Source organism: Tetrao urogallus, assembly GCF_951394365.1.
Source record: "Tetrao urogallus genome assembly, chromosome: 8".
NCBI lineage: Eukaryota > Metazoa > Chordata > Aves > Galliformes > Phasianidae > Tetrao > Tetrao urogallus.
Window position 1 is genome coordinate 34,854,744 of NC_136821.1, and position 15,135 is coordinate 34,869,878.

At 44.2% G+C, this 15,135-nt stretch overlaps 1 protein-coding gene across 2 annotated transcripts in view; it reads right to left on the reverse strand.

The window, feature by feature from the left end:
* AGAP1 (ArfGAP with GTPase domain, ankyrin repeat and PH domain 1) overlaps positions 1–15,135 on the reverse strand; it is a gene marked incomplete at both ends in the record, with an annotated part of 281,406 nt that overhangs the window by 104,618 nt on the left and 161,653 nt on the right. For both annotated transcript variants that reach the window (XM_079538941.1, XM_079538940.1), the window contains one exon: positions 11,019–11,123. In XM_079538941.1, the coding sequence (XP_079395067.1) occupies positions 11,019–11,123 (105 nt within the window). The remainder of the gene's footprint in view (positions 1–11,018; positions 11,124–15,135) is intronic.

Here is a 15,135-nt window from a genome sequence, read left to right on the forward strand (position 1 = left end):
CATAGAAGACGCCAAAATGAAGGACAAACGCTACATAAAAAATATGGTACAAAATACAGTGTGGGTGGATGCGCCCCAAGAAGAAAATGGCAATGTGAACCAATGACTGGGAAAAGAAATTGGCATAAACTCTTGAATTGAACTGGAAACCGAGGGAATGTTCCTCTTGAACAGTGTTCTGTAGCAAAAAGCCTCGTTTCTTTGCAGGTAGAAGTTGATTGGTTTCCAGAGAACCAGGTGATGCTCTGTGGCTGCACAAGCAAAGACTTGCTGACAGTGATATTTCTTTCAGTTCCTTAAGTGTCCAGGGCAAAATTTAGTCAGACTACACAGTATTATACAGAAGATCACAGATATTAATTAGAACAGATCCAAATCTGCAGCTTACAGGCCTCTGTGTATGACCACAGCGCCAATTCTACAAGTAAATACCAGCATGGACTAAAAGCAGACTCCAGATCTAAATCACTACTGGCACAACACAGGGAGCAATCAGCTCCCTCATAAAAATCCCTCCACCTCTGACAGTTTTTACAATACAAATTATAAACTCTGTTCAAAACAAATCAAAACCTACTGCTCAAGTGGTGCTCATTTCTTCACACCTAACATCAATCCGTGGTACAAAATAGAAATGAGCTTTTCTTTTTTTTTCTTTTCCCCAGCTGTTTGGGAATTAAGAATGAAAAAGGGAAGTCCAAGCAGTTCACTGGGTGAGGAAAGCAGAGCTCTGCTTCTACAAGAATCAAAAGCAACTCAGTAAAATAACCCCTTTAGGTAGTTGCTAGATAGAAATGAACAAAGCAGATTCATCTATAAATTACCAAGTTGATGAACTTTCTAGTGCGCTGTCAGTTCTTTACAAATTAAAATGCAATGACCAGAATGTAACTGAGCATTTATGGTTTATGGACTCTACAACGAGGCTGGATCAAGATCAGATAGTGACCAAACCTCAGCGTGCACTTCCTCAAATAGACACTTCTTGTTTAACATGCAACAACCACGCTGTATTTGATACAAATTTCATAATGAAGACTTTTGCCCAAGTTCTTCAGATGAATTTCCCTGCTACAACCGGTGAGATGTGACAGGGTGTGATTAAAGCACTTCCAATTGAGAGTAAAACGGGCTTAGGTGAGCTATGAACAATTTAGGAGAGTCAGTCAGTGCTGGCAAGCAGGAAACAAACGCGCTGCAGCCACATCACTGTTATATGGAAGTGCCCAAACAGAGCAGATGCCATGCAGGTATTAACGTCAGCTTAAATATTTATAGGGATATATCAAATGTAAACAATAAAGACTCCCTCATTGTGTGCAAGATGCACAGCGATAATCTCTGCGTTCCCTGAGGAGGAGCAGAGGAAAGCACCAAGTCTGCAGCCAGCTCACCATCCACCCTTGCACATGCTCCTTCAGATCTGCATTCGGGGAATAGAAGTGAAAACTACAGAATAATGTGGCGGCCTCAGAAGTGCAATGTATGGTTTGATCAGATTAGAACAGATGAGGGTCTTGCTGTCATCTGGAATATGCCGTGTTAAAGAGAAGACAGCAAGCCTGATTTTGATATGCAAATGTTACAGATATAACTCCCCTAGATGTTAGTTGTGGAAAATGCTGATCCAAGAAAAAAGGGGAAAAAACCCTTTAACAAGGCATGAGGGTAATTCAAAGCCAAGTACTTTTAAACAGCACTTAACAAGTCCCTAGAGCCTACTCAACAGCGGGCCACCCCAGAAGTGCCATCTTCTGCCCCTCAACAGCTTGAAAAAGTAGTAATTGCAAAGCCATTTGCATTTTTCTTCTCAAGTTGTCCACGTTCATCATTCAGCAAGGCAGAAAAAAAGCAAGCAGCACCACGGAGGGAACCCTCCCCAGACATGGCAGCAGCACGGCGAGCCGCGTCCCCACGCCCTGCTCCCGCACCTTCGCCTGCGCTTGTTTTTTACATTTCGCTCCTAATTATGTTGCATCTATTGCCATACACTTAATTAGCTGCATTAATGTGATTTCTTTTCACATAGTCAAGCAATTAAGAGCTATGATTGAGTTTCATTCAATTAGCCTCAACAAACATGCTAATTGATGTCCCAGATGCAAATGAGGTGCAATGAGAGAAACCTGCTAGCAATTGAGAGCTGCGGCGGGGAGACCCAGGCTGCTGACAGAACCCGGCTCAACATGGCAGGCTGCTCAGTGCAGAAGGAGCGGGGTGCCTCGGTGTCCCCACGGGGGCGAGGGCGGCACCGCATGGCATCACGTTGTCACTGACCCTCACCACGATGGCTGGCAGCAGGGAAGCACTCAGCATCTTCCTACGGCTTGGCATCGCGAACCACAGTTTCTTTATCCCAGGCCTGTAGGAGGCTGCCATCTCATCTCCGAGCCTGTGAAACACTGCACAGGTGATGGCCTGCAGTTATCAGCGACTGGCAGCTTCATCTTAGTCAGCTGTGGGGCGATGCTGCTGCTCCACTAAGGCCAGAACGCATCAATCAATCAATAACCCCTAAAAATACACTCGCTATATTGATTCTCATTGCTTTTCATCCCGAGGTTACTGTTAGCGGTTTGCTCAAATACTGGCTTGCTGAGGTGTTAATTTGACTACTCAAGGCCATTGACCATTATCTTTAGGACTAAATAAACTGTTAAAGTATCACTGAAAGTCATAAAAGCTGCATTGACTGAAGATAACACAAAATATTATCTGACGGCACTACAAAATGAATTGCCTTGAGTAAAAAAGAATGATATGCCACGACACAGAAGAATGTAAAGTACTTTAGTTCTGGTCTTAATACAGCTTTCCATTTACAACAGCAGAAATTGATTTAACCAACTCAGTGAATAGAAGCCTTTCAGACATCCATAGGGAGCAAACAGGTATTACATTTTCTGAACAGACATACCAAAAATAAACACTGCTAGTGTGGAGCTGTCCTGTTTTCATTGCCAGCAGCTGTTAAACTAGGTGCCAGGCATTGCAATGGCTTCTGATTGCCCAAGACAACTCTCCACCACCAATGCAGGCTAAACCTTGGCTACGTGATGAGCCCGTTTAGCTGCCCTCCTTCTCCCAGTTAAGAAAGGGGAAAAGCTGTTTGAGCAGCAGCACCCACCAAAAAGCCAAACATCCGCCTTTCCGCAGCTATGTTCAATGCATGTGTGGCCCCTTTCTCAGGGGAGGAAGTTTGCACGGACCAGATGAAGGGAAAGGCAGATGGAACACGGGGAAGCTGGGACTCAAACTCACCCCCATCCAAGTCTACCACGCTGACCTCAGTACTTTACAAAAGGACATCAGAGAGTGCAACAGCACAGTTCCTCTCCAGAATGAGCCTCAAGTCACTTTAAATACAGGGCTCACATTACGTTTGTAACACTCAATATCAAAGTATGAGAATTTTCAGATGGCTCTAATACAAGAGACGGACCACACAATCACTAGGTTCAGAAGGGACCTCTGGAGATCATTTAGTCTTGTATTTAAACCCCAAAGCACTTCATTGCACTGAGAGCAAGAGTACTGAATTTCTGACTATAGTACTTACCAATCAGTACTCTGAGGATTAAACACCCCCATGTTTTTCTATGGAGCTATATAAAGTGGGAGTAGAAGTCCCCCAGTTCTTTAGAGTAGGTATTATCTTCTGGATGTGCAGAACTACAAAACACCTCCTACAGGGTACCACAAAACAAGCATCTGAACAGTAAGAGCTGAACCGCTTTACTCAGGCAGGATTCTCCTGCACCGAAACACCCACGTGGTCAGGTTTTGAGCAGGTAAATTGTGTTCCACTCTGGTGAAGGCTGTGACTGACCCTTTCTGACCACACTTTTGTCATGGGATTGCAGTGAAAACACTAATGCAGTGCTGCAAACTCTTCTTCTTGGCCAAGGAACCTCACCAAGAAGACTGAAGGATCAGTTGCAGAAACTAGGACCTCTTCTGGCTGGGCTCAGTAAATGGAGCTATCTTGCAGGGAAATCCCTTCCACTGGAGTTGTATTTCTGCATCCTGGCACCAGGTGAATACGACTCAAAGTTCACCCCTCATCTCAGGCTTGTCTTGTGTCACATCATTAACTTGTTCTAAAAGAATCTCCCTCCAAGGGAGCCTTCACATACTTGTCCCACTGCCACACTTTTCCAGTGCACGATGTACCAAACGAGACCCTCTTCCAAACAGTATTTAATGGTACCAAAGTAAGAATATGAGACTTTTTCTCCTTTTGAGTTATGAAAATAACAAGCCTGTTTTTGCAATGCTAGGAACGAGTCCAACTGAACAGAAAGCTAGACATTCCTTCTCTGATCTGCCAATGCTTTACCTCAACATGAGAAAAACAGCATTTTCTGCCGGTTCCCATCCTCAAGTTGTAGAACGCAGCCCCCAGGCTCAGCGTGCTGTGGTTGACATAGTGTTTCCTGATCAGAGGTAGAACAAAACTAGAGACCCTTTTGGGAAATCCTCCTAAAATCTGAGGGCAGCATGCGTTTTGCACGCAGCTTCTGTTTTGTGAGCTGAGGGCAAGCAGCGACCCACACAACCCATTGTTCACCGCCAGCAACAAACTGCCTGGGAAAACAAAACCCGAGCCCTTCCTGCAGCCCACAGCCAACCCCAAAGCACAGGCAGACCAGCGGAGGGCTGAAGCCCTCACTTGTGTGTGTGTACAGGGCAGTCAGACATTTTTATTGCAAAATGCTGTCTGGAAAAGATGCAAAACAAAATTGCTACACTGCAAAAAGAAGAAAAGGGGGGGGGGGGGGGGGGGAAGGGTGGGGAACAAAAGGCCCCCTTCCCTTTGCTTATTGAGTTCAAAGGCATAACATGCAGCACCCTGCAGCAAATGGGAAGCTACACTAATTTTAAAGCCATAAAACGCTATAAAGTGCCCTGCGGGGCAGGACTACACTGAAGCTAGTTGCACCTAAATAAGACATGGTTCATTTACTTCGCAGCTTAGCCTAATGTAATCATCAGTGGATTTCTAGCCTAGAGTTGTAACAGGCAAATAGCCGATACTGCGGAGGCGACACTCCCAGCCATTGAGGGGCCTCAGCTAGATTGCTGTTGATTAGAAAATTTTTCAGTTTTGACAAGCACTTAATGAACATAAATCGCTCCTTGATTGGTTTCCATTTGGGGCCACAGGCACACCTAAGAAGAAACAAAAATCTCCAACTCCTCTCTCCACCTTTCCCCGCACGGACCGCAGCAACAAACCTATCTGATCCGGTTATGAGCCCCATGGAATATATTCATCAGATTTTCCTGCTAATGTAGCCTTCCTCCCCTCGTGCACATAAACACGGGCATAATATCATTCTGCTTCACAATATATAGTTAAGCTTAAGAAAAACAACAAAAAATGCCGTTTTCTGAGAAGAGCACAGAAATGAGAATGCATTCTGGGAAACATTGATCACTAAAGCACTTGTCCTGACAAACAGAAGGTCATCTTGAATCTCTTTTCTTCAAACTGGGAGTCAAGAACATTACATTTCAGTAATAAAAAGCATTGACTGTATGCATACTACAATATCAATCAGTCCAATCAGCCATCTAGGGGCAGCAGCAACACTTTGAACACAGAAGCAGCTCCAAAACAATCTATTTATTTTTTAATGGAGTGCTCATTTCTATGAAACGTTAACAAAACTCTGCACTTCACTCCTCATTCAGACTTTGTAACAAGTACTGCCGTAAAAGACAAATTGGAGTTTTACCATCGTGAGTAATTTATGAAGCATTTATATCCACAGCAGTTAGCTCTGCTGGACAGGAAGCTCTCATTTAATAAAACCTTGTGATTAATTAATAGCTTGGCTTTTGCCATTCGTTTGCAGCTCATTCAGATGCCAAAGTTTTTCCCTGTTTGTCTTTTTTCTCCTTTTTTGGAGGTGGGAGGGAAGCACAAGAGCAAAATAAATACATGCTTGCTGCTCTACTGCAAGTCTGCACAGCTCTGCAAGCAGCAGCACTGTTTGCTATGATATGCCATGCTGATGATGCGACAAATCTTGCCCTCTGAATCGAACGGACTTAAGGACAAGTGCTTCACACTCTCCTTGCATTTACCGACCTGTGAACATCTGCAATGAATCACAGATGTGACTGTAAGCCGCTCTGAACAACCAGTTTTCCTCTCTTTTAGCGCAGACAGGGATTGCATATTTTAGGATTACCTCACACTGCTGACCATCCCTAACTAGTTTTATTCCCACTGAATACCAGTGGTGCAACGGCACTTCCAAGCAAGACAGTTTCTAGTCCGAGGACACAAAGCCAGGGGGTCAGAATAATTTGCCTTGACAGCGATCCCCAGTTATACATCTCACTTAAGGACCACAAACACATTCTAGCTTGTATTTTTCCCATCTATATTTATAAACCTTCTCTCAAACTTGAAAGAAAAGAGTTTGCCAGGAAGCTACAAGGTAAAGGACCAACCTCTAAGTGTCACACGTATGACCCGATTTGCAAGCAAGCTCCCGACCCTCAATTTGTTCAGGAAAATTGTAAGGACTGAACACGGTGAGAAACAACAAGACACCTATGCACAGGGCATTTTAACCCGCCTTCTATTTCTCAGCAAGGTTACTCTTCTTTAAGGAAGTGTCCAAGCAAGAAAGCTCTACTGAAAGGCCAGACCTCACCACACAGCTCCAAAGCTTTTTGCAAGCCTGGAGCTGGGCCTGGGCTTCATCAACTTCTAAGAAGACGTGTCCTTATTGCATACTGTTGGAGCCCTTGTGCAAAGTACAGTCTATTTGCCAGGCTGAAATTTCTTTTGTTTGGTTGAAGTACATTCACTTTATCTGACTGCAAAAAGCCACTAATGTGACCTGTGAGGCGGCGTACCTGGGCTGCCCACCCAGTCAGCGCTGCTGTGAAGAGTTTTAAAACTGTGGCTACTGTCAGACTAATTGAGCAGAATGACGTGTGTGAATTCACATCCTTCTCACAGAGATGAAGGACAGATTTTCCCCCTCAATCACTGCTACCAATTTACACCCCCTGGCAGTGGCAGTTCCCCCCCCAAATAAAAAAAGGGGCAGCGATGATGATGAGGATGCAGCAGCAGAAAATGGACGTCCACAGCTAAAGCTTTTGTCATCTACTGACCTGTGGCATGGTGGCAAGCGTCCGGGAGACAGACAGTGGTGAAACACCATCTATTCATCAGGATGAGGCTTAGATAAAGAAGCTGAGTGCAGCACTGCCCAGCAGGTATCCTGGCGAATACATTTCAGGAGCCCTTACACATGGCATTCTGCCATTAAAAGCCAAGAGATGCCTAGGCAAATTCCCATGGGTCCCTTTGGGTAGGCTGACGCTGAATCTGTCAGCCAGAATTTTAGTCATCCACTCAATGGCTATACTCCAGAAGTGTATGATGAATAGGTAGCTATGGTGAACTTTGAAGCCTGCGGGTCAAAGTTCTCTCTCATTATCCCCACCATTTTCTATTGGCACAGCTCCTCAGCATCCCAAGGGAAGGGAAGGTTTAAGGCTCTTGAAAAAAACCGACATGACCAAGTCAGGAAACAGTAGGGTGCTTATGTACATATATTTTCTTTCCCCATTCTTCTCTTCCCCCGCTTTCTTAAGAAGAAGGAATACGAATTTAGCTATTGTGTAAAACGTCAACCTGGCAGCACTCGTACTTATTTAGCAGGCACAACACAGCACTCATTTCTACACGCTGTGCTGCCAAGCAGGCCTGACCCTTCCACAGATACCTCCTCTGTAAGTAGGATACCAGTTTGATTTCCACACCCCATCCCAAATCCTTTCATTCTGAAGCCAATCCTTGAGTTAAGAGGACAACAGCACTGATTTTTGCAACGCAGACTATTTGCTGTATTAAAAGCCACTGTCTTCGTGCGTGACGTGCTGTGGAACACACCCAACAGAAAACTGACACGCTGGTGGCCAAGTCTCAAGCAGTATCTAAGTACAGTACCCACTAACAGCTATTAAATATTGTAAAAGCTTCTTCCAACGTTGGGGTTCAGTAAAATTCTGCATTCTGACTCAAGCTACGATTTGGGAAGACTAAATTATGTTTTAAATTTATTCCTTCCTACCACCACTAGAAGCCAGATCCACCACTCACTTCGCAGATTTACAGCTGCCAAATGTTGAACAACCAACGTTAGCTGCAGACCTGAAATAACGCCTATCTATCTCACAGGATGAGATTAGCACCACGACTCTTCATGAGTTTAGATGGATGGCTAACAAAAGCTAGAATGGCTAACTCTTCATTTCATCCTATCTGATGGAAGGTTGGTAGGAATAAGGTCTTATTTGTCAAAAAGCAAACAGCAATGCAACCACAGCATTAGAAATTCATCAGCTTATTGAGTTCAGTGTGAACAAATGTAACAAGTAGAGAGAGTTCAGCAAAACCTAGCAAAATCAAGCCAAAAACACCTTATCAGAGCTTTGTTTGAGGAAAGCCAAACGCTGGGTAATCTCCAAGCAAAAATCCTGACTTTCCTGCTCCCTTACCCACAAAGCTTTGTACAAGTTGTACTGGGAGTCCAACTGACTTGCAGCATCTTCATTCCACTGCAGTTTGCCCAGGACAGGGAAAAAGCTACTCGTGCTTCCAGCCCCAGCAGAGGAGGCTGACAGAGAAGCAATAAGGTGATACTAAGACAAAATTGCCAGGTCAGCCCTACACTGTTTTTCAGGTGGAGGCTTCTAACTCATAAGGACAAGTCAAAGCAAGCAGCAACAGTATCAGGAACTGCAAGGTGCAAAAGGGAAATACGGTAACTGATGGATGTACAAATTGCCCAATGCATAAAGAATGCTCTGCAGGGTATATTAACGACAGCTATCCGACACAAAGTAGTTCACTGGCAGTAATGAAATGCACTCAAGTAGCACAGTGACTCTTGGAAGGCTAAAATCAATGGAATTAAAACATTAAGACGCATCATTTATAATACAAATCACATCACAGGAAGACTGTAACATGAATGAGCAGAAGCACAGATATTCCTAGAGTGTGAGTTCAGCACAGGTGTCTGCAGAAGACTCAGAACAAGCACTAGGCTGTCCGCAGCAGCATCCTGTCAGCTAGGAGCTGTACGATCCCCCACTACTACCCACCAAAATACAGCCCAGGGAAAAACAGTGTGTTACAAACCCCTCTGATCTAAGAAAGGTCTGAGCAACTGGAAATACAGAGATGTGTACCTTTTTCTTGGGAGTGGGGGGGGCACAGTGGGGGATAGAGGGAAACAATTACAGGCTAGTAATTACTTCTTCTTTAAATGGATTCTCTCTAATCTCCAATGGATTTACCTCTAATCTCAAAGTAATTACCTCTAATCTCAATGGATTCTCACTCAGGGGAAGACTAAGCAGCTCCAGCAAAGCCTAAAGAGAAGTACTCTATTGTCTGCGAGAAGCAATGAAAAACTAACATATGTTCCCAGGAAGCTCAGGAACAATAGAGCACTTACAGAGCACAGAGGGGATGTGGGCACAGACAAGGCAGCCTGCCTGCTCCCTGCTCTGCCCCGGAGTGGCCATCACAGCCTCAAGGGAGCGCATCTGGAGGATCCATGTGGGCTGCCTCAAAGGCACGCGGTGTCCGTGCTGCCAGCAATACCCATAGGCGACTCAGGTATTTCAGGGTTGCTTCTCAGCAGCATTCCCCCAGATTAAACGGGGTAAGGATGGCCACAACGGCCAGACAGTCCTGTCCAGGTTTGTGAAAGGGAGAAAAGAGAAACTCAACAATAACTTGCCCTGGACTACACAAGCTGAGGGGCAACATTTCAGAAGGGAAGTAGCAATTGCTTGAATTGCTAGTTGTATCACTTACTAATTTTTAGGAAATAAGGAAATAACATGAGAAACTGTAATTATGGCAAGAAGTGAGACTGAATTCTTGCGGTAAGCCAGAGAAAATCCTAATATTCATCCCTCAGGAAACAGCAAGTTGGTGCAAGCACAGCATCAGCACAGCCACGCTCCTGAGACATCATCTACCTGAAGCAGCTTTCTGACAGATCCACACATGCAAACTCAAGAACGTACCCACAGAAATACATCCATCCAAAACCTTGAATTTACCTCCTTACTGAAAAAAAAAAAAACCAAAGTAAAATTGCCTAGGAACTCAAAATGACAGCAATTGGTGTCAAATGGCCCTAAAATGTTACACCTGGTCACCCTCTGATTTCCATAGGGGACATGGTGATGAAATATAAAACACAGGACAATCCCAAAGATCTTGGTGAAGGCCATACTATGCTCTTCCTATGCTTCCTGAGTTCTACTCTTGCCTGCAATACCAAGCAAGTGAAAGAGCTGGGAAACCCCCAGCTCAAAATCCTGGTTGTCCGTTCTGTCTTCTGAACTGCTGTGGAATGGAAGGAGCTCTGACAAATCACATCCCTTCTCCTGCTGACATGGCTGGGACTCACGGGCTGGGCTAGTCTTGAGTCAGACACCTGTGCTTCTTCCTTTTCCCCCAGACCAAACCCACAGATGGTGTTCTACACACAGACAGGATCCTTGGGCAGAGACAACAACAGAGACCTTAATGTGGAAACGCTCTATGGCACATTTTAATAGCTTTGTCACCTTCAAAAGGCTGTTCAGGATTACTTTCTGAATAAACCACAACCATTGCACACTGACAAATACCAGAAAACGTACTTAGTCTTAACTATGTCTAGAACATTCTTCCTTATAAAATGCTTCCATAGTTTTCTTAATTGACAGCAAGTCCATAAGGACATCAGCACAAAACAAAGGCTTAAACAGGGCACTTGGAGGAACTGTGCACACAGAGTTTCACCGCAGAATTTGATTTCCAGTTACCCAGTTCTGAGGGGATGGGAATGGAATAAAGTAAGAGAAAGAACTCTCTCCACCAAACTGGACTCAACAAAAACATACCCAAATGAACTTGCTAACACTGCTTCACCTGAGCTGGACAGTTGTTGAAGGTACAGAGAGCACGGAGTACTTACATGTAAACTAGGATGATAGGTCAGCACGCCGTTGTCGCACAACGTCACGTATTTCTTCTTCCACTCTTTATTCAATGACTTGCCACTTCGCTTTAGCAGCATACCCTGTTGCAAGAAAAAATTAAAAAAAAAACCATTAACCATTATTTCATACACAGAAAAGAGCTAAATCCTTGTGCGTTCCTCAGGAAGGCAGATTTTAACACGACAAGATGCCTCACTGTTCCATAGATAATATTCAACCCACACATCGGTGATGAATTTCAACCATCAGTATTTGAGAGTAAAAGTCATCACTGTGTTTAAACAGACAAGGACTAGTGTGTGTACCAAACTGTTGCCAGCTTAAAAGCAGAAATTCACTTAGAAAAGCAAAATGTAGCTTCTTACAGCACAAAGTGATGGTAAACCAAACAATCTGTGTTTCCAAAACCACGTGAGAAGGCAGCTCTCTGATGAACTCATGCAGTAAGCTGCTGTGGGAAGCCTAGTGTTGTGGGCACCAGGACATCTCAGCACACACGGTACTGCCACAAGAAGCACTCTGACAGATCAGGTTTGCATAAAAGCGTTTGCTTGCATCTGTTTCATAAATGCACGTCCCAAGGCCAAGTGGACAAGGGGCACTTCTGTGCCTTCGCACGATGAGAGCTCTCCCCGAGCACATTTTTCCCTCCCTCAATGCCAGCTGTTGCAAATTTCAGCTGAAGTCCCTTGCCACAGCCCATAGGAACTAATAACTCTCCTTCTGCAACCACGGAGATGATCCCTAAGGGAAATCAAAGCTCACAACCGCCTTTTCCTGGACACAGGCTTGGAACAGAACTTCAGTGAGCAGCCCTTCTCAACTCAAAGCGATCTGCAGATAGGACTGTAAATAAAAGCTTGTGTCAGAGGACTGAATTACAAACCCCGAACTTTCTGGCCATCTGGGGGTCAGGTTCCTTTTTGTGTGCCGTTCTTTGCTACATCTAGGTGGCTCAACCTCAAACTTTTACAAAAACAGAGCGGGGCTTCTGAAACTGTTTCTCACAAAAGCTTCTGCAAGTGTGAGTTACACATTCCAATTACTGCCTTCTCGTGCTTGGAGACGTTGTTTTCTTCCATTAAAAATGAAAGCTTATTTCTGCCTTTGACTCCTATGTTTGTCTATAGTAGGTGATCTGTCACTTCACCTTTCCCATCTTTCAAACCTCACCTATAGCACAGTCGCTCACATGTAGGGGCACCCAATTTTAGTTATAGCCATGCTATATGGATCAAAAATTACTCTCCCAAAGCTGCTTCCCTGTGCCGGTTCTGGCGCGTTTGTTCTTCAGACCTTTTAATGGGGAAAAAGCCATAAGAATCACGACTGTCTTTCCTTTTTCCTTGCCTTTTCTTTTTTTGTTGTTGTTTTTTTGAAGTCTTGAAGAAAGTAGAAATGTATTTCACACCTTTTTACCGCTCAGTGCTATAAAGAAAACATATCACTACTTATGTAATTTGGAGTTCATGCCAATTACAAACTCCACACACTGCAGAAGAAACCACCTAAATGAATGGCTGCCATCCCCACTGTTTGCAGGAGGATGTTTTTTTGACAAATACGTTTTTTTTTCCAGCTGTATACAGGATGCAAATAACAGGATATTCACATAGAAAATTCGTAATGATTTTTACTACACGGTGATTTTGTTAGGGGAAACGGTTTTAAGTTGAGGAAGGGAAGATTGAGGTTGGATGTCAGGGGGATGTTCTTTGCTATGAGAGTGGTGAGGTGCTGGAACAGCTGCCCAGAAAGCTGTGGATGCCCCGTCCATCCCTGGAGGTGTTTGAGGGAAGGTTGGATGGGGTCCTGGGCAGCCTGGGCTGCTATTACATCTGGAGGTTGGTGGCCCTGCATGCAGCAGGGGGTTGGAGATCCATGATCCTTGAGGTCCCTTCCAACCCTGGCCATTCTGTGATTCTGTACCTAGGTGTGAATTATGAAATTCTGGTTTGTGAACTAAATAAGGAGCTAGTTACTCAGAATGGGGTTTCCATCTCACTTCTGAAGTGCAGTTTGGTGCTCTCATGTAAAAACTGACTCACTGTTAAATATGCACCATCTACTATCTGTATCAACCTAACCAATTAGACTTCCTGATCTGTTTCTTAAGGATGCATAAAATAATATAATTTTTGTATTATCTGAGAACCAAAATATATCTTCCAATATCTGTGAAGAAAAGCACTGTGAATACATGGAGCTAACAAAGTGTTATGAAGCAGAGGAGCACATCAGCCACACTTCTTCCTTTATCCCCCCAAGGCCAGAACTGCCACTTTGTCTGCGATAATTACATAGAATGGTCTGGAGAAATGCTCTTAGTATCGGAGTTTAGATCTGCTGTAAATGCACTTACACTAAACTTAAAAAAAAAAAAGAAAAAAAAAAAAGGAAAGAAAAATGGCCTAAGTACAACAAGAAATGCTACTGATAGAAAAGAAGCACAAAAACAAAACAACAACAAAAAAACACCTTCTGTCACATTATGTCCACTTTTAAGCTGCATCAGATTCTCTGCCTGGAAGCAGAGTTGGCTATTAGAAACAATTTCTTCCCAGAAAGAGCAGTGCTGCAGTGGCACTGCTGCCCAAGGAGTGCTGGGGCTCCCTGCAGGTGTTCCAGAACTGTGGAGATGTGGCACTGGGGGATGTGGGCAGAGGGCACGGTGGGGTGGGCTGGGGTTGGACTTGGAGATCTTAGAGATCTTTTCCAATCTGAGTGATTCTGCAAGTCTATGAAGCGAGAGGGACCTTGGTTCACACTGACTCTTGGTGCCTTTGGCAAGCCCCAGCCCCAGCACACAGCAAAAATCCCATTTTGCCTTACAGCTAGGCAGAAAGGGATTAAGGGAATCAACTCCACGTTCAGAATTCTACGTTGCTTCTCATATTATTATCAATCAGATAACATTATTTCTCCTAATCTGTACAAAACCTTTGCTTCCGTTCCTCCATCTGCGCTTCTATCACTACATTCAGCCCTCGAGATTCAACACTACAAATGTAACACCTCCGATTTGCTCAGAAACTGAGAAGAATTTAACACTTCAAATCAAATCTTACCACCTTCTCTCCAAAACTGCAATTCTGACTCTAACAGAGCAACGCAGCTCCTAACAGCCAGTGCTAGCTGTATTTCTAATGAGTGACAAGATACACGCTCCAGTAGAGAGCACCAACTTCACTCCTTGACTTTTCCCAGCGAATGGCACCGCTCTACAAAGAAAACAGAGAACTGCCTGTGTGTATGGCAATCTCTTTATTAGTAATGTGTATGCCACGTCTAGTCCCAGGAGGTCATTGCAAGCCAAAAGCAATGTTAAGTGTACAAGCTTTAAATAACTTACAAAGTTAATGTAATGAATGTAAGTGTTATCTGAAATCCATCACTCAGTGGCTTGCTGTAGCCTCAAGCTGTGATAAAACACCACTCATAAATTTATATTAAAACTCTGTTCAATAGCAATTATTTACCAACAAAGATTTATTGATTGCATTTGCTGTTAGAGACTGGGGCCCTAACTGAGTCAATCAGCTCACGTTGTTGAGCTTCAGGGCACCAGAAGTTGCAGGCTGCCGTCAGGCTCTGCAGCCAGATCATTACTGGGACTACAAGCAGCTAATGAAGGGCCCCCAGCGTGGGATCACTTGCTCTGGTGGCACCAGACCACTGGCCAAGGGACCACTGCTCGTAGCACACACACATCACCTGGATGTGGGGTGAGCAGCTCAGTGCCCCAGACGCCTCCTGCGAGCTGCAAACCTTGCTTACAAAGGATAGGCGAATGGGGAAATGATTTGCTATTTGTTTCATGGGAATATCTTTCTAAGCAGCAAATTATCAGCATTTAAAAATGACCTCTGAAGGTTGTATAACACACTGCATCAAAGATGCTGGCAAGGGAGCCTGCAGAACCAACACTGGTTGGCAAAAAACCTCTTCTGAGTTCCCTGCTGTGCTCCATTGCGTTTCCCTAACTTTCTCGTGTATTTTGGATTTCCCAGGGGCCACAAGAAATGAAAAACGTTTCACAAACATTTGTGTTGTGTTTAACTGACTGCAGGTTTCTTCTGCATTGGCTCCAGC